General features: G+C 35.7%; 1 protein-coding gene across 1 annotated transcript in view; it reads right to left on the bottom strand.

Moving 5' to 3' along the window:
- Positions 1 to 25,416, bottom strand: part of LOC128989151 (uncharacterized) — a 108,742-nt gene that overhangs the window by 44,150 nt on the left and 39,176 nt on the right. Inside the window, exon 2 of the mRNA XM_054411020.1 lies at positions 14,608 to 14,892. Within this exon, the coding sequence (XP_054266995.1) occupies positions 14,608 to 14,892 (285 nt within the window). The remainder of the gene's footprint in view (positions 1 to 14,607; positions 14,893 to 25,416) is intronic.

Genomic DNA, 25,416 nt, shown 5'->3' with positions numbered 1-25,416 from the left:
TATATAATATATGTGTGTATATGTGTACTAATAATGAAATATACATGTTTGTAAAGCTAATGAAGTAAGGAATCAAAAAAGTCATAAAGTTTATGGTAAAAATATTTTTGTATTTATAAATAAAATAATGTTTTTTAATTTTAGTGATTTTGTGAACAAAATTCATAGTATTTAGTATAAAACTTTTGTACCAAATGTTTTTACTTCAAACCAACATAAACATCTTGTAGTGTATTCAATTACCGGTACCTACATAAAAATGTATATAACACGTTGGGTAACAATTTTTGTTTTTACGTGCTATGGGCATAATAATATAAATAAACAGAAAACCACAAAATACAACCGCAAGAAAAATACAACCTTTTATAAACACTATTTGAAATATTCATGCATAATAAAATGCATGAAGATTACTGTTATATACATATACACATTTCTCTAAAAATCTATAATATTAAAACGAAACAGGGTTTTTTTATTTCACGATTCTGAATCAACCACTTGACCGATTTTCATGATTTTTGTGTGGAGAGAAAGATAATTTTGAGAACTAGGGAATGTCGAATCCATAATTTTAATTTAGGGTTTCAGTTTTTTTGGAAATTAAGTTTCAATTTTTAAAAAGTCTAGCAGCCGACGCTAGCAATTCAAAGTATTTTCAGTGCTGTTAAACTAACAGCTGGTTGTAAACTGTCATTGAAATGTTTATGTTACAAGTTCTTTGTATACAAAAATATTGTTCTTCGGTGTTGGCCTGCATACTATTTCACTTTAAAATTTAGTTTTTTTTTCTACCGTGAAGGATCTGCTTTATCAGTAAATGTGTTATTTTGATCTATACATCTCAAACAGTTTTGTCGTAAATGCAAACTGTGTAAGTAAATTATTTAGTTTATGCCATGGAAATATCATCTTATATTTGGGAAATCTTTTTTCAGAAATTTATTGCTTAATCGTTTAAGATATAAGTGGTTTACGTATTTATACTTCTTTTTCTGTATGTCCGAATGTATGTGAGTCATACTATAATTTTGGTTAGTAATGAAAGCGTCAATTGGTGTAGTAGGTTTCTATAAAACTGTCCAATGTGCACCAAAGTTGACTCATACCATACCACAACTCTCCCCGTAGTATTGAAAAGTGCAGACAAAATATACAGATCAGTTCAAGATAACGGAGGTCGAGATAAAAACAATCAGAGAGCTAAGATAAATGTGTAAACACCCAGATATAGTGGTGCTTTCCAGAAGTAAAAGGCTTGGATGGGCAGGTTATGCGTGGTGGATAGGAGATAAATCAACTTTTAAAAGTATATTCCATAATACCACGAGATAAAAGACCACTTGGAAGACCAAGAATTAAGTGGAAAGACCAAGTTATGAAATACATCCTCAGACCGGGATCTAAATTAGAAGAGACAGGGGATGGAAGAGAATGGGTGGCCAGAATCCTCATAAGGTGTCAGTCTGTGGTCACGGAGGTAAAGGTGCGGTAAGTACATATATAAGTGTGGTATATGCAATTATTGTAGCAACTATACTCAATACCAGTGTGTGTGAATCGGTCTCCAATCTCACTTCAAGTCTTTTCAAATCGACGCAACTTCTATTTTATGGCAAAATTACCGAATTTAAAATGCATATCGCTATATTTTAGGTCTATAATCGGATGGAAGAAATAGGTAGCCACGTTACATTTGTTAATAAGGTCAACAACTAAAAAATAACAATTAATTGTTAATTAGGTTGTTTTGGGGGCAGTTGGCCCCCATTAAAACTGCCAGAATTTGTCACTGTGCGTGTAAACTAGGTGTTCTGAACTATTCCATTTTAATTGACTACTCGATTCCCGTACGTAGGACGGGCCAACAGCTCGTACTAAATAATAAAGAATTTAGTAATCAATCGCGGATAAAACGAGAGCGAAAACTCACTGGCAACAACACACAATGGCAACGCAATGGCGAATACAAGGCACTTTGTGTATGAGACCTTGACAGTAGTGACACACTTTCGTCGTCTTAGTGAGAGAAAAAAGAAATAACCCTGAGCGCAGGGCTGCCACAATCACAAGCTACATTTCTTCCTCTTCAAAATAACATATTATATGACAAGTTACAATAATAACTTACACTGTATGTAATTCGTATTTTCTATACCGTCACCTTGTGACGGTTGGCCATTTGTTATAAATTTCTAAAACAGCTGTTTTTCATGAAATCGTACCGGTTGTCCAATCAATATTTAGTTCTAAATATCACTACCACAATGAAGATAAAATCAATGGCTATCCAGTGGTACCACCCGCAACATCCCAAGACAAAAATTACCCGAGCAGGGTAATGCCAAACAAGACCTGTTTTGCCAGTTCCCAAGTGTTGGCTGCAAAAGTCGTGACACGCCAAAAATTCATTTGATTTCTAATCGTCGTGACATTGTTATATACCTGCTACAGGGTTTGTTAATGTAATAAAATCAAAGTTCAGAATGTGATCTTTCGAACGGTATATATATTGTTCTCATCTGAGTTGATTATAAGTGTTTTCTTTACCGTTAAAATAATTTCATGGATTATTTTTCTAAGCATAAACGGCAAACCGTCACCCCTTGAACGTTGGCCACTGCTAGGGTTAAATAAAATTAAGTTTGGTGCTACAGAGAAGCATGTTTTATCATTAGAAAGTAGAGGAGAATATGGATAAGACATTTAACCGTTCTCAACATTGTAGCTTAATAGCCTATTTTCCCATGTGGGATATAAGAGGAATCTCTAGTGTAAACGGTCATTTACAAATATTCAAAAAACAAATCCTTACTGAAAATCTGATCTACTCTATTGAAGACTGAAGTCGTCACTATACGTGATTCAATTCCTTTGATATCACGGACGATTAATATCAAACATTAGAAATGACAAAATAAATTTTAACAAAAACTAGGTATCTTCTTTATTTTATTCAACAAAACAACACACTGAAAATATTATTTGTTTTCAACCAAAAACAATTGAGGAAACATATGATTGTTTCTTTATTAATCACGAAACAGTCTTTGGGCAAACTTAGGCTATATAGAAATATCTATTGAGGGTTTTCTTTATAGATATTAATCATCGTACGTCAATACTTCAATGAAAAATGCAACAAAACTTAAAGAGTTTTATTTAATACTAAACCTAATTGTACTGTGGATACAATTATATTGTCAAGACAATAAAGTATTTATTTATTTTACTAGAGCTAGCAACCATCTGTTTCAATTCTATTAAAAAGATTTCCGAGGTAATTTTTCATCAATAAAGTAAATACACCCGCCGCAGCAAACCTGCAGAATAAGCGAATTTCCATTTGCCTGAATTTATATGCAATTGAATCTATTTAAATAACGTTAGGTTAAAAGAGTACCTTGGTTTGCTGCTACAGGGAGGCTAATAAAGTGTGTTTTTTATATTAATAGCTTAGTATAAAATAAATAAATTTGCCAAGTTTGATAAAAATATATCCATAAAAAGGCAAACTACAACATTTTAAAATATTCTCCAAAAGAATAGCATGGGAATTTTAAATTTACAGACATCTCCAGGTAGGCTAGGCATATTAGGAATATAATTGGCAGTTAGCGGAAAGTTTAGGTACAGTCCTAATCATCACATTTCTTTATGTTTTTTGGGTCGCTGAACACGAATATGAGGTTTGCTGACAGATATTTTGCCCGGAACATTGTTTATTTTGCAAAAAACCTTGGAATTTGGGCACTTTTTTGGGGTTTTCAGGCAAATCTCGGTAAGTGTGGGTTTTTGAGAAAATCCTGCTTTGTAAAATTAAAGATTACAAAATTTACTACAAGTTTCCTATATAACGTTTGTTTCTACGACGAACCGTTACGCCACTAGAGCACACTAAAAAAGGCCAGAAGTACAAAAAATTAAAAACATTGCTAAATGCTGCCGTTTTACAATAGGTTTCCAAGGAAACAACCCATTTTACGATAATTTTAACTATTTATTCATGATAACAAACTGAAACACACTTAAAAATACCCCCGCCGCAGCAAACCTGCAGACTAAGCGAATTTGCCATTTCCCTGATTGGATTTGCACTAAAATGTCTCCTTAAAAATATCACATTTATTCCCTATTTAAATAAAAGTTTAGTGAGTACTTAGGTTTGCTGCAACAGGGAGGGTAAAAAGATTTTTTTTTTTGTAAAATGTAATAGTTTAGTATGAAATGAATGCATTTTCCAAATGTGATCAAAATATGTTCATAAACAAGCAAACTAAGACAGTTTACTTATTCTCCATAAAAAATAACATGGGCATTTTAAATTTACAGATTTTTGGAATTTTTCCGTAACCATTATGCGCATAACAACGCTTTAATTATACTAAATTATTTTTCTTTTTAAGCTCTACAAAATGGTATGGAAAGAAAGAAATTTGCTAAATTTGAAAGTTTAAATATATAGGGTCAAAAGTAGGAAAAACCAATTTTTACCCCATAAATCCCTGTTCCCATAGTCCGATCATGCTGGTACGCGAACTCGTTCAAATAGACGTAGGTTTACACGTTTTTACAAAATTTCATCAAAATCGGATGATTTTTGCTCGAGTTCTTGCCCTAACGGACACATATATGAATTTGAACGGATGGTGTTTTTGGTCTCTAGGGGCCTCAAAACGAAAAAGTAAATCGGTCCCGGGTCCAGGTCTTACCATGAGTACTACGGTAATAGCTTATTCCCTATAGGGGAAACTCACTAATAAACAAACTAGTGTGTCCTCTGACCACAAAACTCCACCTGAAAGAAATACCCGTCTTTTACGATTAAATTGTGGAAAATTGAGACAATCTTTCTTTTTATAATGTTAATAACCTCATGAATATGTTGGTTGGTAGGATCATGTAATTCACTCTCTTCGGGTTGAAGGTTGGCATTCCATCCATTTTTTATGGGCCCAAGAGGAGAGAAAAAGCATCTTCTTCCACATCCTCATTTGCTTCTAAGGCTTCCTCAAGGGTAAGAAACTGAGGGCCAAGTTAATCTTTGAATATTCTCAGCTGCCTACAGTTTTCTTCTTTATAGCAAGGCAAGGAGTGATGAGTATGTTGTCAATTAAGCTTTTCTTGGTTGATGCTTGGTTTTTGATGGTTGAAAGGTTGATGCTCTGGCTATAACTTTTGTGTAGCAGGAACCCACCATCAATAACATACTGCACTTGACCATGGAAGTGCTTGTTTTCAATGGGGACAGGGGCTTTAGGCCTTAAAAGATTTGATTTGGTTCTTTGTGCAAACCGTTATTGTCAAACAACGAGAAAAAGTATGGACCCAGTTCGTAGGACAAGAAGTGTTTTAGTTCTTCATCAGAATTCTTAGCGATGCTGATACGTTGAAACAATGTGTTGGGGTTTACGGGTAAGAATTCTCTACTTTCATCGCGTTATTTACTATGGCAAATGGTTGGACACGGTCTGCTCGTCTGAACTTGACGTTACCAAAGTTAAAAATATCTACAACTCTTTTAAAGTATTTCATCCTTTTTTCTCAATCACTATAGCAGTCAACCCTGTAGCCATCAACATCCCTGTGCTGAGAAAATAAATGGGGGTTTTGTGGGAACGTGAAACGTTCCAGCAGTCAGTCATACATCTTGGCATAGATTTATCAAGTGTGTTTAAGTTCATTATCATGAATAAATAGTTCAAATTATCGTAACATGGGTTGTTTCCATGGAAACCTAATGTAAAACCTTTGTAAAACGGTTTTATTTTCATTTTTGGTACTTCTGGACATTTTTAGTGCGCTCTAGTGGCGTAACGGTTCGTCGTAGAAACAAACATTATATAGGAAACTTGTAGTAAATTTTGTCATCTTTAATTTTACAAAGCAGGATTTTCTCAAAAACCCACACTTACCGAGATTTGCCCGAAAAACCAAAAGAATTGCCCAAATTTTAAGGTTTTTTGCAAAATAAACAATGTTCCGGGCAAAATATCTGTCAGCAAACCTCATATTCTTGTTCAGCGACCCAAAAAACATAAAGAAAAGTGATAATTAGGACTGTACCTAAACTTTCTGCTAACTTTCCTAATATGCCTAGGCTAAGGATCCATTTTGGGACTTAAACTACCATCATATTTCATTAATATTAACAAAAGAAAAGGAAAATTAATCATCTTACAAAAATATTGTTTCAAAATTATTATTCAATCTACATCTTAACTTATTGCATTTTATAAATTCAAAGAAATCTTTTGATTCAGTCTGCACGAATCCCCACCCCTCAAGAATTTTTGTAACCACTTATTTACCATTAAACATTGCATTCAATAGCATCTGTAGGTACCTCATCATTGCTATTATTAGTTAAGATAAGACAAAAATAAAATAACAATAACATATTTAGAGGTTTATTTCAATTATTTGTCTATTTAACGCTCTTTAAAATGGTCTAGAGAGAAATGGATAAATTTTCTGTTTTGATGGCCAAAAATGAGAAAAACCAATTTTCACCCCATAAAACTCCTGTAAACCCCTGTCCCCAGTGTCCAATCATGCTGGTTCACAAACCCATTTAAGTTCATCCCGCCTTACACCTTCAAACCAAATTCCATCAAAATCAAACCAAAATTACCCAATTTATCGCGTTCACGGACACATATATATAAATTTGAATGAATAGTGTTTTTGGTCTCTGGGGACATCAAAATGAAAAAGTAAATCGGTCCCGGGCTTATGTCTTACCATGAGACCTACGGTAATCAGGGCCGGATTTCCCAATAGGCCCGGTAGGCCCGGGCCTATGGGCGCAAGCTCCCAGAGGGCGCACGGCCGAGAGGAAAAATATTTTTTTAATATCTAAAAATAAAATAAATAGCCATAGCTTAAGATATTTTGCGAGTTGATATAAAAAAACTCTTGCCAATAAAGCATTATAATTTTTAAATTCATTAAAAGAAATAACCGTTAGAAAATATTAACAGTTTTTCAACATTACGCATCAATTTCGTTACAACATTGATAACGAACATTGGTTATACGGGAGTAGGCTGTAGGGATGTTGTCGAGCGCCCGAGCGGTACGCATCCCGCATCGTTCGTATTGCCAGTTGCCACTGTACTCTTTGCACTGCCACTATGCTGGCTCGGCGCCACTGATCGGAGTGATTAGGGGCGTATGCGTGTTAGACACCGTTACCACTCGTACTTAACAGAAAGAAAATGTATTAACTAATCTTTTGATCAGTTTACAGCAACCTGCACTGCAGGGTCAAGTTAAAATATATAATACGTTTTGAATATTAAAAATACAATAAGTTTATCTTTAAAATTCAATAACGAAAAAAAATCAGAGTTTGCAAACAGGTTTTAGAAAAATTAAATCCCCTCCAAAGCACTATTTGATGTCATTTTCTCCTCAGCTCAGACCTGAGGATAATTATGGTTGGCCGGACTATTGCTTTGCAAATATAATCTGAATGCAGTACCACCATAGATTAACCATAAACTCAAGTCGACTTGTTATCATATTGTTAATCCTAAATATAGTTTTTCATGTCTAGTTCATATATTATGTTGGTCACACTGGAAGTTAGTTTTGACGTAATTTTGTTTCTATTATTCTATGTTGTCGTTGTGAGTGTTTTAGTTTCTTGTAATATAACCAGGGGACGACCTATTGTTTATGATTAGATTGTTTTATTTTGGACAAACTAGGTTTAAATAACATATAACTTAAATAAAAAGAATTGTTTTCAGCTAATCCCTAAGGATGACAAATCTACTAAATGCCTATGTTTAACCTATGGTATCACGTACTGTTATGGAGTTCATGTTTTGGGGCCTGAAATTGGAATCAGTGGACATGCTTTTTTTTGCAGAAATGCTCTGTGGGTTGGATTGTTTTGTTTCAGTCCCACAAGGGTGAGCATTTGCTAAAAGCATAAAATTGCCAAAAGTGTTTAAGACGGCATTTTGTTGATGCTAAACAAGATAATTATTCTTAAAAAAACTTGCAATAAAAAAATTCCGACGAGGAGTGGTGTTCAAGCAATTAACATAGGCCTTTAGGCATGATATCGTTTTTAATAAAGGTTTGTAGGAAAGAAACTGTGACCAGAACAGGGGGCGGAAAAATTATAGGGATTTAATTTGGTATTTTTGCTAACAGGCTAAATAGTGATAAAAAGGATCTTGGTCACAATTTGACTTTACAATGTAGACCACTTTACATTTAACCCTTTGAGGTCGATTTCTTTTAATCAACATGGTTTCGCCAGGACGTAACTAATTTGCAGTATTTTTTGATATATTTCACTATAAAATATATTCCAATCACCATATATGAGAGGGGGTTTTTTAGTGAGTAGTCTGCGATAGATTCAGGAGTCTCACACTACAGGCTGGCTACCTGTGTGCTTAAAAGCATTTTCCCTCCTCTCCCTTAAAAAAAAAAAAAACCATATATGACATTTTACATGTATTGTATTTGTTATTGATTTTTTTATAAATAATTATGTTGAGAATTATAATTTTATGGTGAAAATATTTTTTTTACCCATGAATAGGTGCACATACGTATGTAAAATAAAAATAAATTTAAAAAAAATACGACTTTTATTTTCCCTTGCTAAGCCAAAACCAGAAATTTTATATAAAAAAAATATGTTCTTCCACTTTAGTTGTTAGGGATACTCTTAACAAGCTTTTTCACTTACATGGTCATTTAAATTCCTTCAGTGTGTGATATTTTTCAAAGCATTCACCAACATGCAGCGCTGGCTCCTTGGGACACGTCTTGCAGTAGGTTGATGCCTCTCTTCTCCCCCCAGGCATTTTTCTGTCACTACACACCTTACAGTCTCTTGTCTTACCACCTTCTATCTTATAAATAGCATGAAACTTTCCATTCAATCTCACATCACTTGAATTGTCTAATGATGTAGGCCTCCCACGTTTGCGGTTTTGCATGTTTCTGACATTGCCGACCAGCTGCCGCACTAAGTTTTTACGGAACACCCTATGTCTATTGGGTTTCTCTGTTTCTAAGCTGTATATTATATATGCATTGACAATTGAAGTCTCAATTAGCCAAAAAAAAGCTTCCCCCACCATTTTAAGGACTTCCTGGTGAAGCCGTAGCTGGAAAAGGGGTCGCCGGAATTGTACCCCCCGGTGATCGTTGACGTCATTTTGACGTCACGCCTAGGGGGGGGGGTACAATTCCACCCCGTACACTTTGATTTGAACGAAATCTAATCTATTTAATGTGGGCAAGTGATCGGTGAACCGGATAATTATATTAGATATTAAAAAGAGCAGGAGATGTACGGCCTGGAATTGTACCCTCCTGGAATTGTACCCCCCGGAATTGTACTCCCTACCAACATCAAAATATTTATGTACGGGGTGGAATTGTACCCCCCATCAGAAAGCCAAATGTGTACAGGGTGGAATTGTACCCCCCTCTTGGACAGCTAGCTTGGCTTGTGTACGGGCTGGAATTGTACCCCCCCCCCCCCCACTCGATAAACTTAATTGGTATTATGAAAATGAAGTACAGTAGTAGAGAATGCCTTCTACAGTGACATATGTTGGATTTTCAAACCCGTGAGTGCAGTTCGTTGTCAGCCGAGTCAACATACGGCAAGCAATGCAAAACGTAAGGAGCCCAGACGAGGAGCTGGAGCAGTTAGTGGCAACTTGTACTTACAAAATTGCACTGACTAATACAAGAATTCAGCAGCATTCACTTGGCGAGATGGCATTAAAATATGTCATTAAAATATGGCATTAAACATTAAAATGTCAGAAATGTGGTGTGCTACATTTTAAAGAAGAAAAAGAGGACGAGGCGAAGGATTTTCATCTGAACTGCAATAAGAACTTAGAATGCATATACTGTAGTCAACGATCGAGCTCAAGACCAACGTCGATACAACGACGCAACTTCTAACGACGTTGCTATATTATCCTAATTTATTATTCGTGCGAATTCGCACAGGTTCATCTAGTACTTATTTAATACGCAAGCAAGTTGATAGTGACAATTACTCCTCCGAAACTACTGGACCGATTGACATGTTTTTTATGTCATTGGAAAGAGCGTAACGTGAAGTTGTGCAGAAAACTTTCTTTTTAGGGAAATAATTAGAGGGTAAGGCCCTGGAGCCCTTTAAAGTTTCATATTTTTCCATAAGATTGACATGGGGAACAAATATTGTTATGCAACTCCAGCTGTTTTCGGAAATTAAAAGTGAGAAGAAGAACATATGTTAATTGTAAACAGTCAATAAGTTTGCTAATTTAACAGTTTGCTACAAACATTTACTGACTTGGTTGAAATGAAATATTTACTATTTAAATTTGGGTTGGCGTAAATATTACAATGAAAAAATGAGAGAGCCTGGATAAATTGATATACTAAAACTAAAACTGAATTAACACTGTGCTGCATTTCTTAGTAATAATTGAACGAGCCGATTTGCAAACAATAGAAACATAGGAAAGTCATAGAACACCACCAAGGAGAAGAAATAGAAATAATGTGTTTTTTTTATTATTATGGACAACCTAATGCGGCTATGAGTAAGGTTATTTGTAGAAAACGCTAAAAAAACAAGATCAGCTTTTGTTTACAAGGCTTAAAAAAATATTTACAAGAAATGTTGATTAAATCCATCTGTCATGTACTTCTTGAGTATTTCACAATCTTTGAGTCGAATCTTTTAAAGTCATAAAAAATTATGACTGTTATTCGTTTTAAAATAATGCATGTAACTTTGTGCTTAGAAATTGCTCGATTTCGAGCAATAGGGACACTAGTTTCACTAGGTAAAAAGAAATGGCACGTACCACGGTCACCTTTAACTACAGGCCGCGGCCTGGTAGAATTGGCAACGTCGCAAGTGGTGTTTTTTAGTGACAGACGTCCCATAAGATAACATGGCGAACAGGTAACATCAGCTCATTAATTCGCGATTCATAGATTTAAATTTAAGAACATACATTTATTAAAATATTGAAAATAAGACATACAGAATTGAAAACCAAAACAATGTGAATTACAAATCTATATCTGTACATTTTAAGCAGAGTCAATATTGTCATAGTCCAGTAATCAATGTTTCGTAAAAACAAAAATACCATTAGCTGCTTCCAAACAAGGCCCCACTAGAAAAACAAATTTTTCTAGTGGGGCCTTGTTCCAAACAAAACAGCTGTTACTGTTAATCCTAACAAACTTTGTTTTCAAGAGGAGTCGCAAGCAGAGAAATTCGGCTTAGCTATATAAATTTGAAATACTTACTTTTTGATTACTGCACATAGGCCTAATAACTAAGCTAAACTAGTTTGTATACAATAACTATACTATAAGAATGGAATGGTTATTTATTCACGTCACTCTTTTCAACGTAATTTAATATGACCGTGAAAAGAAGTTAATGTATTTCATTTTTGTTCATTCAAACATAATATGCATTATTGTTCATTCGGTAACAAATTATGAACAGCTATTGCTGGCAAAGGTGGACAAAATACCTGTTGTAAAATTTAGTTGTAGGTATCTGGTACAAAGTATTTCACTGTTTGTCAAAGTTTTAACCTTTGTGAATTTAAGCTAACCCATGAACAGTTAGTAGCCTACTTGGGAAGGTTAAGAAAATATTAATGAATAACGTACAAAGAAGTCTGTTAGGCCTCTCGCACTCGGAATGGCTTTAATTTGCAGTTTCTTAGAATATCCTTTCACAACAAGCAATTCATAAGGTGTCGGGTAACATGGTTCAGTTCACTTTCGTGTGATTCCCCTCTAATATCCAACATAACTATTGTTTTGATTTTACTTTGTAATCATAATAGACAAGCTCCTGGGTGAAATGGGGGGAGGTACAATTCCAGGGGGTACAATTCCGGGCCATACATATTCTTCTGCGGTCACCAGGGGGTACAATTCCAGGGGGGTACAATTCCGGTCCTATAAGAAGGGCTAGACTGCCGGGGGGTACAATTCCACCCGTACACTGGCCAAATAAAAGTGATCTCTAACTGAGGGGGTACAATTCCAGGGGGGTACAATTCCGGTCCGTGCAGCTTTTTAGATGCCAGTGGATTTAATCAAACCATATGCATATCAATATCAAAATTTTATGAGGGGGGTACAATTCCAGCCCGTACACGCCGTTTTGGTCGAGAAAATGAGACGTCATCGTGACGTCACTAACCTGCAGGGGGTACAATTCCAGGGGGGTACAATTCCGCCACCCCTGGAAATGTAGTTGTCCGCAATGTCAACCCCGCCCATATAACGATTGTATTCACAAATGACTTTGGGCTTCATCACTTCCTCAGTCACACCGGATTTGATAACTCTAGTGATTTTTTCACTACTATTGTCATATCCAGTAGATAACATAGTTACATTACGCTTATCACGCCAAACTAAGACCATCGATTCATTTTTCCGGAGGGCGACTGTCTCATGATGACCTAGGTCCTTGACGGCATCTTTCTTCACAGCATCAGGTAACCCAAGTCTACCTGGCATTATTGTGCCAGTCAGATGCATGTTAAGTTTTAAGAGCTCTTGGCCTAGAAAATAGCTAGTGTAAAACCTATCAGTAAATACATGTAGACCTGTACTGTCATTATTTTCCAACAGTTTATGAACTAAGTGGGGCACAATCCTCACGATAAAAGGCAAGTCTGGTCTGACAAGGTTCTTTGTTGTAACAGAACCAAAATAAGGTTCCAAGGCACATATACAACCAGTCGACGAGTCACATAACACATTTGATAGGCTTTAATTTGTTATAGCACTTAAACAAAACCTTTCCCTTAAAACCAACCGTGCTTTCGTCGACAGAAATGTTAGGTCCAGGACAAAAGTGTTCTCGGAACTTACTGTCCAAGTAAGAACCAATTTTCCTGATTTTTTCAGCTCTAGTGGTTCTACTTGGTGTTCCACTTGTGTCACATAGCATAGGTGCATAGGTAGCATTGCATAGGTGCGCAAAGATGAAGGGTCCAAAATAACTGAAAAAATCTGTCCCGTGAAAAAACATCTTTGAAAAAGGGTTGTTTATCGAGCCAGTCTTCCGAAAAATGCTCTCGTATTTCACATTTCTCGTGCATTGCCATATTTATAACAACACCAAAAAAAGCCTTCATTTCTTCAGGAGAAACATCCTTCCAAGTGTTCCAAATTGAACGCTTTTGAAGAGGCGTACTTTTGTGTATTTTTTCGGATGCCTACCGATTGGTTTCAGAAGTTATTTCTGCAATCAATTCATCCGTGAAAAAAAGTTGCCAATAATCTAGTTCAGTTTTCAATCCCTTATCTAAGGGAGGCCTAAAGTGTGCATAATTGTTATACATATACCTAACTGGTGGGACATCGTTATCGCTACATTGTTCCCAACCGATGTTGTAGTTTGGTTTGGGCCTACGACTATTCCCTGCTCCTCTAGGCCTACCTCTACCTCGGACTGAATTTCTGCCCTGCCCTTGTACAGGCCTACCCCTACCTTCACCTGAATTATTGCACCTACCTCTAGTCCTACCTCTACTGCGACCCCTACCAGTAGTAAAACTTGGTCTGCTTTTAGGACTAACATGCTGACTAGGCCTACCTTCAAATGTATTTTCAGGTGTAGTAGTAGTGTCTGGAGGTAAACTTATTTCATCATTCATAAAAACATCCTCAAAGTTGTCACTTATTGACAGCCCAGTCTCATTTGAATCCAAATTACCTGCATTACATTCCCCATCTTCACTGATTAGCACAGGTGTGCTCAAGCTCACAGCCCTAGGCCTAGCCCTCTCTAAGTAGGTTTTATGTTTCCCTGGACAGTCTCCTTGACCAACTTCCAATGGTTCACTTACTTCTATAGAATTTTCATTACTAAAACTATAAATATCCAACTCCTCGTCTAAATTAGGCCTAATTTCATCGTCATCTGTAAAGAGCATTTGAAGTTCCTCTTCCACAACATTTTCGTCCAATCCGTCGTCATTCACTAATTCTATGTCATCACCGATGCTCATACCACTCACATCACTATCATAGTTTTTCTCCAATAACTCACAAATATCATCATCACTTATTTTATTTTCCATAATTACAACATTACACTAATTATTGAGTAACGTAAACACAACACGAAACAACAACATTCAACAACAATCTGTTGCAGACAGACCAGACGGCTGATGCAAGTACAAAAAAGTTTATAGAATTTAGCAGCCAGTAAAAGTAAAATAAATGCATAGAGTAAGACAAATAACTGATAAAAGTATCAAAGAATGTATATTACACAATTTCACATGAAATCAGAAACGTATATTTATTTTAGGTGACTTTTAAATGGGGTTACGTCACGGCGAGTATAGGTCGCCATTCGAGCGTTTGCGGCGCTGGCGTCCGGCGACCTATACTCGCCGTTCGACCGCAAGGGGTTAACAGTTATCAATTTTATTTATCGGTGTTTACATTTACAGAGGATTAAGCGAGAAAATGTCTTGTGATTTTATTTTAAGTGTGTGTTTTACGTGATGTTATTTTACGTGTTTTATGTGATGCACTAATTACAAGGTGTTTTCTTACCTGAATCCAACACCCAGCTCAAACCTTCATCATGATTGATCAACATCCGTAAAACATCCAGTAGTGGTAGTAATATGGAGGAATTTTGAACCTCTCTTTTTGAGATGAATTCTTTAATCTTTGGTAACATATGCTTTATTGTTGTGAATCCAAAAGGTGTAGAGCCAACGATACCAAACAAACAAACACTGAATTTTTTAACATCGTCAAAGAGAATATTTTTGTGCCATTGGTTCAAAACTGACTCAAGCCACACACTGCAGTCTTTCAATACTTCAGTAAAATCTGAAAAAAATAGTTATTAAGTTATATTTACCATGTTAATTTAAATGGATTGGTGTATTTAACTCAAAAGGTAACACTCAAAGACAATAAGTGGCGGAGTCTTTAGAACTGCAGATAAACCACCTCAAAGATATTTGCTGGGCCTTCTTTTCCTGGTGCTCATCAATGACATCAACAAGACCCGTAGTTCCATACTATTTGCGGATGAGACTACGCTTCTCACTAAAGGTAAATCAAATGAATAACTTCAACGTACCACACCAGAATGAAACTTACACCAATTTAATTAATAATTTATTTCAATTTTTAAACCTACACCACACTAGGGATTTAACTACAATATTCAGGTCCAGGAAGCCAAAGCGAAATTTCAGATAAACAAAAAGCTTCAACAGAATGGAGACAAAACTCAGACAGGTTACACACTCCTTTGTACCCTCGGAGACTCCTCGGAAGACATAGCAACAATAAAGCTTCTTGGTTTCCAGCTGGACAGCCAACTAGCCTAGAACGACCACACTGTCCATGTCACCGCACAGCTTGTTCGGGTAAACTGTCTTCTAAGGCACCTCCAGAATGTGTCACTGAGCAGTACTGCTTATGGTACCATGCCCTGTTCCATTCACACATGGCGTACCGGTACATAATAAACCTTTGGGCTCACAGTTGCGTTGTAATTAGTGGTATATTCGTCCCTTCATTGAAGGTACCATAACCAGGAGAGTCAAAGCTTAAAAAAAATTAGATTTGTAAAAAGGGGCATGTTTGGTTAAAAGTAATCCTTGTTCTGTTTATAATCATTAGTCATTATTATGTGGTTATTGTTATTGTTATTGTTTATCGGCTACTAGCAGTCATACCCGTGCTTCGCAATGGGAAGAGAACGCAAGAGAATAATTATTCTACATAGATTTGCTGAGGTAACAAAACTGGCTTAGCTTCTTCCATCCTGAAGATGAGCTAATATGACTTTTTCTTTCACAGGATCCCATAAACGATAACCATTGTTTGCATAACCAACCATGATCATTTTTGAGCAAGTTAACAAGTTTAAACAAGTATCACAAGGTTGTTTACATGGAAATGTTGATGAATGCCCCATCCGTCTATGTAATAAAAGTTGATTGTCACTACCTTTAACAACATTAGCTTCAGAGTTGAAGGATAAACCTAGTTTAACCATGTATAAGTTACCATATATCTGACCTTTCAGAATTACATTCCCAAGAGGTTTTTCAATGGAAACCTTATTTTCTGAAAATATTACAGAATGTCCCTGTTGCTCAATTCTACGCACAGATGATAATAAATTTCTTGTAAGGTTCGGACATTCAATGACATTTTCGATTGTTACACTTTTCCCGCTTGGTAGTAGTAACCTTAAATCACCACATCTAATAGCCTTTAGTTGTTGACCATGCTTGGCCACTTGAATATTAAAATCAACATCTTTTACATTTTCAAGAAATGCTCCAGTGATAGAATCAACCAGATGATGTGTAGAACCAGAATCTACTACAAAATTCACTAGAGTCCTACTATGGATACTACTGAGAGCTACATCATCTTCAGTCACAAAACATGCGTCATTATCTGCTATATGAGATCTAAACTGTTTACCTTTTAACTTAGGACAGTCTGCTTTACGGTGTCCTTTTTCATTGCACTCATAACATCTAAATTTAAACAGTTTGTTTCGCTCTTCACTTTCTTTAACCGAAAATTTAGATTTCTTTAAGAACTTTTGTTCCTTTTGTCCACCAAAAACAGCAGTATCGTGTACCACTGAACCAAACTCACCTTTCATGCGTACTTCTTCAGATAACAACTGACTTAAAAAAGGTGAAATAAAATAACTACAGTACAAGTTACTGAGTTTGATAATTTGAGGGCATAGAAGACAAAAGTGTCGTTATTATTTCCTGATTGTCCATTGTTCCACCAGCAGACTTAAGGTCATTTACCAAAGATTCCAATTTTGTGAAATAAGACAGTAATGAGCTCTCACCATTGAACTTTAAGTTACCCAGTTCCTGTTTTATTCGTACTTGCTCTCCAATGCCAGTTGTTCCATACGTCCTCTTTAGGAGATTCATCATCCCTTTTGCTGTCCTCTGGCCCTTGATGGTCGACATGATATCATCCGTGATATGCTGTACTATCAGACCTCTTGCTTTGACATCTTTTTCCATGAAGGCAGACCTTGGTCCTTCTTCTTCAGGAATTTCTTGAGTCAAGACATCTAGGACTTTATACTGACCAATACCAACTCTAATCTGAACAGCCAATTGCCAAAATTGTGTCCATCAAAAGGTTTCAATACCAAAATTTGAGTTCCCATTGCCATTCCAAGTCAACCTTATTCTCAATTTAGTAGCCCATAACCTGTTATTAGTAGGAAACTTTAAGACTTGGATGGAAATTAAATTTAACTTTTAATAGACAGAACAGAACACAACACCAATACAAACTGAACAATTACACATTATAAATAATGTCATATGTTTCATGATTTATATGACATTATAAGCAGGCTTATTGAAATTGCTTTAACACAAACGACATGACTTTTTCGCAAAAAAGTGTTTTTCCGCAAAAATTACTAAGTTTAATAACTAAAGTTAGTTAACTTTTAATACACAGAACAGAACACAACACCAATACAAACTGAACAATTACACATTATAAATAACTAGTGAACCTGTGCGGCTCAATGCCCCGCAAAAAATATGAATTTAGAAAACAAATTCATCGTGTTATATATTGACTCGTCGAAAATTAAATACAGTGAAGCAATCCAGCCATTTTCTAGCTGTATGCGTATTATATTTAGTAAATTAATAAGTGTTCAAGTTCAAGTATGTTACAGGGTAGTTATTTTTTTTAAGATTTTTAAAAACACATTTAACAAAACATTTTATCTTATCAAACCAATAGGCAGTGAATGTAGCATATACCTATGTAGCATATTTTGAGGGTTATAAAATGCTGCTTGAAGAAAACACTTTTAAAAATAAACACTAAAAAACAATATTTTTTTCACAAAAGCACTTCCATAAATACTACGATTTTAGTCTTAAAGTTACCTTCAGGAATATAACCCTGGTCAGAATTTTCCGTAATGAATATGCTTATCCTACTATTAAAAGATGTAGCCTTACTTAAAACAACATATACAGTATATAGTTGCTCATGACTGAAATTGGTCTGGCTAAGAACATTGCTGCTCTTTAATTGAAGTGTTTAATAACTAAGTTAACTTAGGCTATCATTTTTGGAATCAGCGCTAAACAACTAACAGTTAAGTTTAAAAACTAATTTTTTTAGTGCGATGGTAAAACTGAACTTAGGCTATACTACTTAGGCCCTATGTTGTATTGAATTTGTTTTGCCTTATCTAAAATCTATCTATCTTATCTAAAAGTTGGTTGGCCTACTAAGTGTCCAGATGAGAACTTGAGGCCTTACTTTTCTAAGAAAGATGCACTGACTCTACATAATAACTTTTAACTGTCTTCTGTGGGGAATAAGAACTGTTATTCCACCTAAATACCGAACTTACATCATGGACTACTTGCATGAATCTCACAATGGCATGGTCAGAATGAAGTCTGAGGCCATGTGTGGTGGCCAGGTATGGATGCTCTAATTGAACAGACGAGTCACCGTTGCCGTGAATGTAACTTGTTTGCTAAAAATTTACCAAGTAAAACACATCTAGTCAACTGGCCTAAAGAAAGTGAACCTTGGAGTCGAATCCATTTAGATTTTGCTGGACCATTTTATGGACAAATGTTTCTCTTAGTGATTGACGCTTTCTCGAAATGGCCAGAAATAGTACCAGTAATAATTTATTGCCTGCCATAGTCTTTCTGAATAATTACCTACAACATATGTTTTATTCTTTATTTAAAATATTGTAAATATTGTCATTGATTGTTCCCTTTGTAAAAATACAGATCAGTTTAATAATTGTCCTTGTCTTAAATATTTTTTACATTTGGTGCCGAAACCCGTATAAAATGTCTACCAGGAAATCTTCTAGGGTAAAGAAATTACCTGACAGGTATACTCCCCCAAGTAATGACTTAAATACTGAAAGGAATTTAGACAATACCAAAAATAATGAAAACCAAGAAGACAATAAGACATCATGTTCTCATGGTACTAGTAAATCTTCAAAAGCAAGTCACCGCAGTAGATTACTAATTGAATTGGAAAAAATAGAAGAAATGAACAGACTGGAAAAAGAATTAGAACTAAAAGAGATGGAACGTCAAAAGAAATTAGATGAAATGGAACGTCTAAAGAAGTTAGATGAAATGGAACATAAAAAAAATTTGATGAAATGGAACAACAAAGAAAATGGGATCAGAGGGAACTAGAACGCCAGAAAAGACTGTTGGAGGTGAGGGCTGAACTGAAGTCTGCATGGGTCAGTAGCAGGCAAGACTCACTTTCAGAGGTAAGATCTATTATAGGCTTAAATGATGACTTAGAAGAAGAGTCCCATAACAAAGTTGAAAAATGGCTAGATGGCAAAGAACAAGAGTCCAATGTCGTTCAAATGTCATCATCAGCTATTGTGTCTTCAGCAGTAGAGAAGTTAGCGGATTCTTTTAGACAAGCCATTCATTCAGATAAGTCAAATACCATTCAATCCTTGCGCAAACACCTTCCTTCATTTGGTGGGAAACCGGAGGGTTGGCCTATATTCTATTCCGCTTATGAAAAGACAAAGGCTTCCTTTGATGAGGAGGTCAACCTCATCAGAGTAAGAAATTCACTTGAAGGCGAGGCTTTCAAAATGGTAAGGCCCTTACTTGTTGTGGAAAAAATATGAATACGGTAATATCCACTTTAAAAATGCGGTTTGGCAGGCCAGAATTGATTCTGGAATCAATGCAAAGGAAGACCAGAATGTTACCTCCAGTCAAGGAGGAAGACATCAATGGTCTAATAGAATTCTTTACTTGTGTCCTTCATTTTACTACGACAGCTGAATCCTTAAAAATGGAGCACTATATGACAAACCCTCAGTTATTGATGGAACTAATGGACAAACTACCTTATAATCTCAAGTATAATTGGGCTCAACATGTGAGATCATTATCTTTAAGTAAGCCAGACCTAAAAGATCTTTCTAGTTGGTTAGAAAATCAGTGCTCACTCATGAGTATTTATTTCCGTCCCAAATCTGACACTTTAACACGTAAGAAGTATGATGCAAAGGTAGTATTAACAAACTCTACAACTGGGAGACCAAATAGTTGTATATTTTGCAACGAAAAGCACGAAAGTGCTCAGTGTAAAACTTTCAGGAAAGCCAGTGTTCCAGAGAGATGGAAGATGGTTGCAGAAAGTAAGTTGTGTTTCTACTGTTTTCGTCAACACCCAATAAAGTTCTGTAAAATAAAGAAAGCTTGTGGTATAAATAACTGTAAACTATTCCACAGTCGCTTACTACACACAGACACTACACCTGAAAAACCTTTGTACTCCAAAAAAGAACCTGTCTATTCTTCCTCTCATGAAAATAAAGACTCTGACTATTCTATTGTCAAAACAAAAGAAATAACCGGTAAACACACAGAACAAAATACAACAAATAATGTTCTGCTTAAGGTATGTCCTGTTACTCTTTATGGGCCTAAGGGCCAAATTGATACCTTTGCACTTTTAGATGAAGGTTCAACAATCACTCATTGACTCTACCACAGTCGACAAGTTAGGAGTCGAGGGAGATATAGAGCCCCTTACTACCTGTTGGTCAAACTCAACATGTCACTTTGAATCTACCTCACGTAAAGTTAGCCTAAAAATAAAAGGACTTTACGAGGATGAAGTCCCTTAATAACGTCCGGACACAGTCACCACTAGATTTACCACTTCAAAATTTCGACACAGTTAAACTTAGACAGACTTGGTTTCACCTAAACTCGATTGACCAACCCCTTCCTTCTGCACATTCCAACCCCTCTATCTTGATCGGACAAGACAATGCAGCTCTTATTTTAACAAGAAAAGTCATAGAAGGACCTACCTATTCTCCTATCCTGTCATGGAGTTATCTAGGTTGGACTATGCATGGAAAGTGTGCCAAATTTGATGGTCGAATAGATGGAAATTTTAATTTGACAACATTTCACGACGACAAACTACATAATATAGCAAATGAATGCTTTCAAAACGAAAACTATGGAGAACCCACTCTTCATCAGTCCAAAGTCGGTTCATTTGAAACAAAACAAGCAATTGATGTACCAGAACGCACAACAAAAAAGGTCAAAGATCATTACGACATTGGATTATTACGGAAATTAGATTATTTCAAGTACCCTCCAAGTCGCGACAATGCTTTGAAGAGTTTAAAACCGACTGAAAATGAGAAAGGGCAAGAATCGAATGCGTTCAAATCAGACAATTCTACAGAAGAATCACCTCTTTTGATCATCAACCAAGACGAGTCAAGCAACAGTAAAAGGTCCACAAAAAGTTATACGAGCAGAAGTAATGGAATTCCAGCTAAATTGCACAGAAAGTCCAGTACTGTGACAAAGTTTGAGGACAATAGGCCGGCGAAGCAAAAATCTGAGGTGCTGGACGAGGTGAGTCGACATTTCCGACGGTCGTCGAGTGAGAAAGACTGTCCTTTAAAAAGCATGGTGGTAACGGAAAGTGACTCTTCGCAGAAGAAGGCTATGGAGATCAGAAGTGAGAACATATCTAAGAGCCTCAGCACGAGTGTGATTAAGGACATGGCAGCCACTGGTGTTGAGAGGTGTAAAGAGATTGATTCAGACGACTCGATGATTGTAGACAATGTGACCAAGTTCCCACTGAGGCCCACGGTCCGCAAGTCACTACCCAACCCTCCTCGGCTAGCCAGTGTGATCAGTACACCAGCGTTAGTTCCCCCGCTTGGAGTTACCCAGCCCTCTTCAGACTCAAACTCAAAAACTGTGGAGGCAATGAGACATTCCCAACAACTAGAGATTGAGAAACTCTGGAGACGACACGAGCTGGAGATCAACGAGCTCAAACGCAAAACTGGTCTTGTCCCAATGGAAATGCGAGCCAATATGGAGGCAAACAATCAGCAAGCACTCCTTGGATCCCAAACAACGAAGTAGAAAACGTAAGCTCAAAGTGAAAATCACTAATAAACTGGTTAGTACCAAATTTAGCCATCGCAAACCTTGACCAAAAATGAGTAATGCTCCGAAGAAAAAAAAAAGAAAAAGAAATCAAATTTTCTAATGCTTAGTTCTTGGGGGGAAGTAAATGTAATAATTTATTGCCTGCCATAGTCTTTCTGAATAATTACCTACAACATATGTTTTATTCTTTATTTAAAATATTGTAAATATTGTCATTGATTGTTCCCTTTGTAAAAATACAGATCAGTTTAATAATTGTCCTTGTCTTTAATATTTTTAACAGTACCTATGTCCTCTATTACAACAGAAAAGACAGTAGAAGCGCTCAAGAATTTGTTGTGTAAATATAGCACACCGAGAACAATCGTCTCAGACAACGGAACTTCATTTACTTCGCAAGGTTTTAATGACCTAAATTAGACTATTTTAAGCACCTATTACCTTTGGCACTTTTGGGAGAAATGCCTATTTCACCCTGAAAATCGTGTTTGAAAATCAAGAAAAATGCTACAAATTGGCGATTTTATTAAATTTTTAGACGCATGTAAAACTTTTTGGGTACAATTTCCTGGACTAACTTATGCTAATATCTAATGAAACTATCAAATTTAAAATATTGGTTAGTAATCGATATATTTACCAGCTATAGGCCTAGGCCTATCAGTTAAAAAATTAATTAAATTCCATTTTGTAGCCCCTGAACTGCGTAGTATAGAATTAACTTTACATAACTTACCTCGTCTTGCAGTTCAAATAGTGTTTGATGTCCACTACATATGTTTCGCCATATATGGCATTCTTAAGTGGTCAACAGAAACATTTTATCCAATTTGGACTCGTCAACATGTTACTTCAAATACGAAAATATTTACACTTATTTTGGTGTTATAGTGTAAATATTTTCATATTTGAAGTAACATGTTGACGAGTCCAAATTGGATAAAATGTTTCTGTTGACCACTTGAGAATGCCATAACTTATATGGCGAAACATATGTAGTGGACATCAAACACTATTTGAACTGCAAGACGAGGTAAGTTTAAGTAAAGTTTAGTAAAACATTAAACTATCATAACCTAACCTAACCAACCAAACTTGCTGATAGTGAAAACATCGAATGAAGGTTTACTAATAATCGGTATTAACATAGCTAACTTAAGTTAAGAAACTGTACCCAACTTCTTTTACTTTGTGTCAATAACTTAATACTTACCTAACCGGTAATTATGTCAACCTCCAGTCAGCGCTCTAAAAATTATTTTTTTTTTTAATCTGTTCGTTTTTTAGCTTTGCTGATTCCAAAAATGATCATTTTTTGCGGAAACGTCCCATTTTCCCGGAAAATGGGAAAATCTTTTTTTGCCCAAAACCCATGTTGTGGGTACTCAAATTGTGCGGAATTTCCTCCTGAACAAGAATATGTAATTTTTATTACTATCGGACCACTAACTTATTAAGTAAAATATCACCGAAAAAGCGGCCGCTAGGTACTTAAACTTATGTACTGCTGCATGGCGCTAGCATTGCGGGTGACTCTAAGCCATTGTAGAATACAGGCTTTATTTTGGGTTAGGATTGGTTAGGTTAGGTTAGGTTTTGAGTAGGCCTACCCACAACATGGGCTTAGGGCACAAAAAAAATTTTACCGTTTTTCCCATTCTCCGGGAAAACGGGACGTTTCCGCAAAAAATGAATAGGCCTATCATTTTTTGAATCAGCACTAAAAAAACGAACAGATTAAAAAAAAAATAATTTTTAGAGCGTTGACTGGAGGTTGACATAATTACCACCTATCCTAGGCCTACCTAACTTAACCAGGCGGATTACCCAAAATTTTTCATTTTGGCACATGGTTAACCTAAGCATGGGTTAGCCTAGGTTAGGTTGGGTTGGGTTAGGTTAGGTTAAACCTCCGAGTGTTATTTGTCGCTGCAGCGACACATAACACACTTTGTGTAGTGTTTTGTGTCGCTGCAACGACTCACAAACACTGTTTACGGCGAAGGCTCTATGACTGACAAAATCGGATTGAACTGGATTGAGTTAGGTATCGTTTTATTTGACAGATTCAGAGCTTTCTCCGGAGGTCTGTCTCTAAGCGCTATTAATTTTAGTTCCGAAAATATTGTAGCAGACAGCTGACGTGCGTATTTGTAAACAGCTTGGTTAACCTCGGACCGATGACTGATGTGTTTTATTACGTTTATCATTGTTTTAGTGTTAAAAATCAAAAGTAGTGATATACGCGGTGCATTATAAGAAGATTTAGGTGATTTTGAAGGGCTGGTTGATGATCCTGAAGAAGTAGGTAACTTAGTGATATTGATGTAAATTATCAGCCAGATTCCTAGCTATGGTTAGGCTATGCATTCTTAGCTAAACGCTACGGTATGTACTGAAATCTGTTTTTTGCCCATAACTTAAACCACACATACACAGACAGATTTGATGAATTACAACTTATTGGAGACTACCACAATTACTTTACTAGAAATCGAGAAAACCTGGCCACTAGCTCTCATACTCTGCAACTTTTCACGAAAACACCTAAATATGCCGGTTCAAAATTTTATAATAAACTTCCTAAAGAAATCAAATTAGAAACCTCAAAAAATAAATTTAAATCAAAATTGAAAAAGTTTCTTATCAACAAGGCTAACTTACATGTATCTACTCCTTTGAAGAGTTTTAGTTCCATAAGTTATATTGCTTTATTTCATAAGTTGAAACTTTTGGTTTTAAAATAATTTTATCTATTATTTTAATTTTGATATTTTCATGTTTAAACTTTTATATTGCACTGCTTGTTTTACTTTATTTGAGCTGAAAGAATGTTCATATTGATGGTATGTTGTTACGCCATGCTTGATAGTTATGAGTATTTTAGTTAAGTTAGATTTGTTAAATTACTCTTGACGCCATTCCTGTATCTATGTGTTGTACTTTAATGAATAGGCCTAAAGTTATATGAAATGAAATGAAATTAAATGAAACTTATTTATTTGCAAATATACTTCTTTATATTATTATATATTTGTAATCCTCATAAAATTCAGAACAAAGTGGCTATTTTCAAATATTTATAGGCCTATAATTTATACAATTTCATTGAGCGCAAATTTTTTTATTTTTTATTTTCCAATTTTTTTTTACTTAAAGTTTTTTTTTGAAACAAATGTTCCTTATGTTCTATGTATAATATTGAAGCCCATGATTTTCCAAACAAAATGGTATATAGAACAGTATAACTAACATTGTTTTCAAGCTTCTCAGATCCGTTTTAATAAAACCTTGCAAATGAGCAAAAAATAGGCAGACATTAAGGGCCCTTTCACACGAGGCCACTGGTGGCGGCCACCGGTGT

The sequence above is a fragment of the Macrosteles quadrilineatus genome, unplaced genomic scaffold (assembly GCF_028750875.1).
Source record: "Macrosteles quadrilineatus isolate MER2022 unplaced genomic scaffold, UCM_ALF_1.0 Scaffold_3__2_contigs__length_128488019, whole genome shotgun sequence".
NCBI lineage: Eukaryota > Metazoa > Arthropoda > Insecta > Hemiptera > Cicadellidae > Macrosteles > Macrosteles quadrilineatus.
This window is presented reverse-complemented; position numbering and strand designations above follow the sequence as displayed.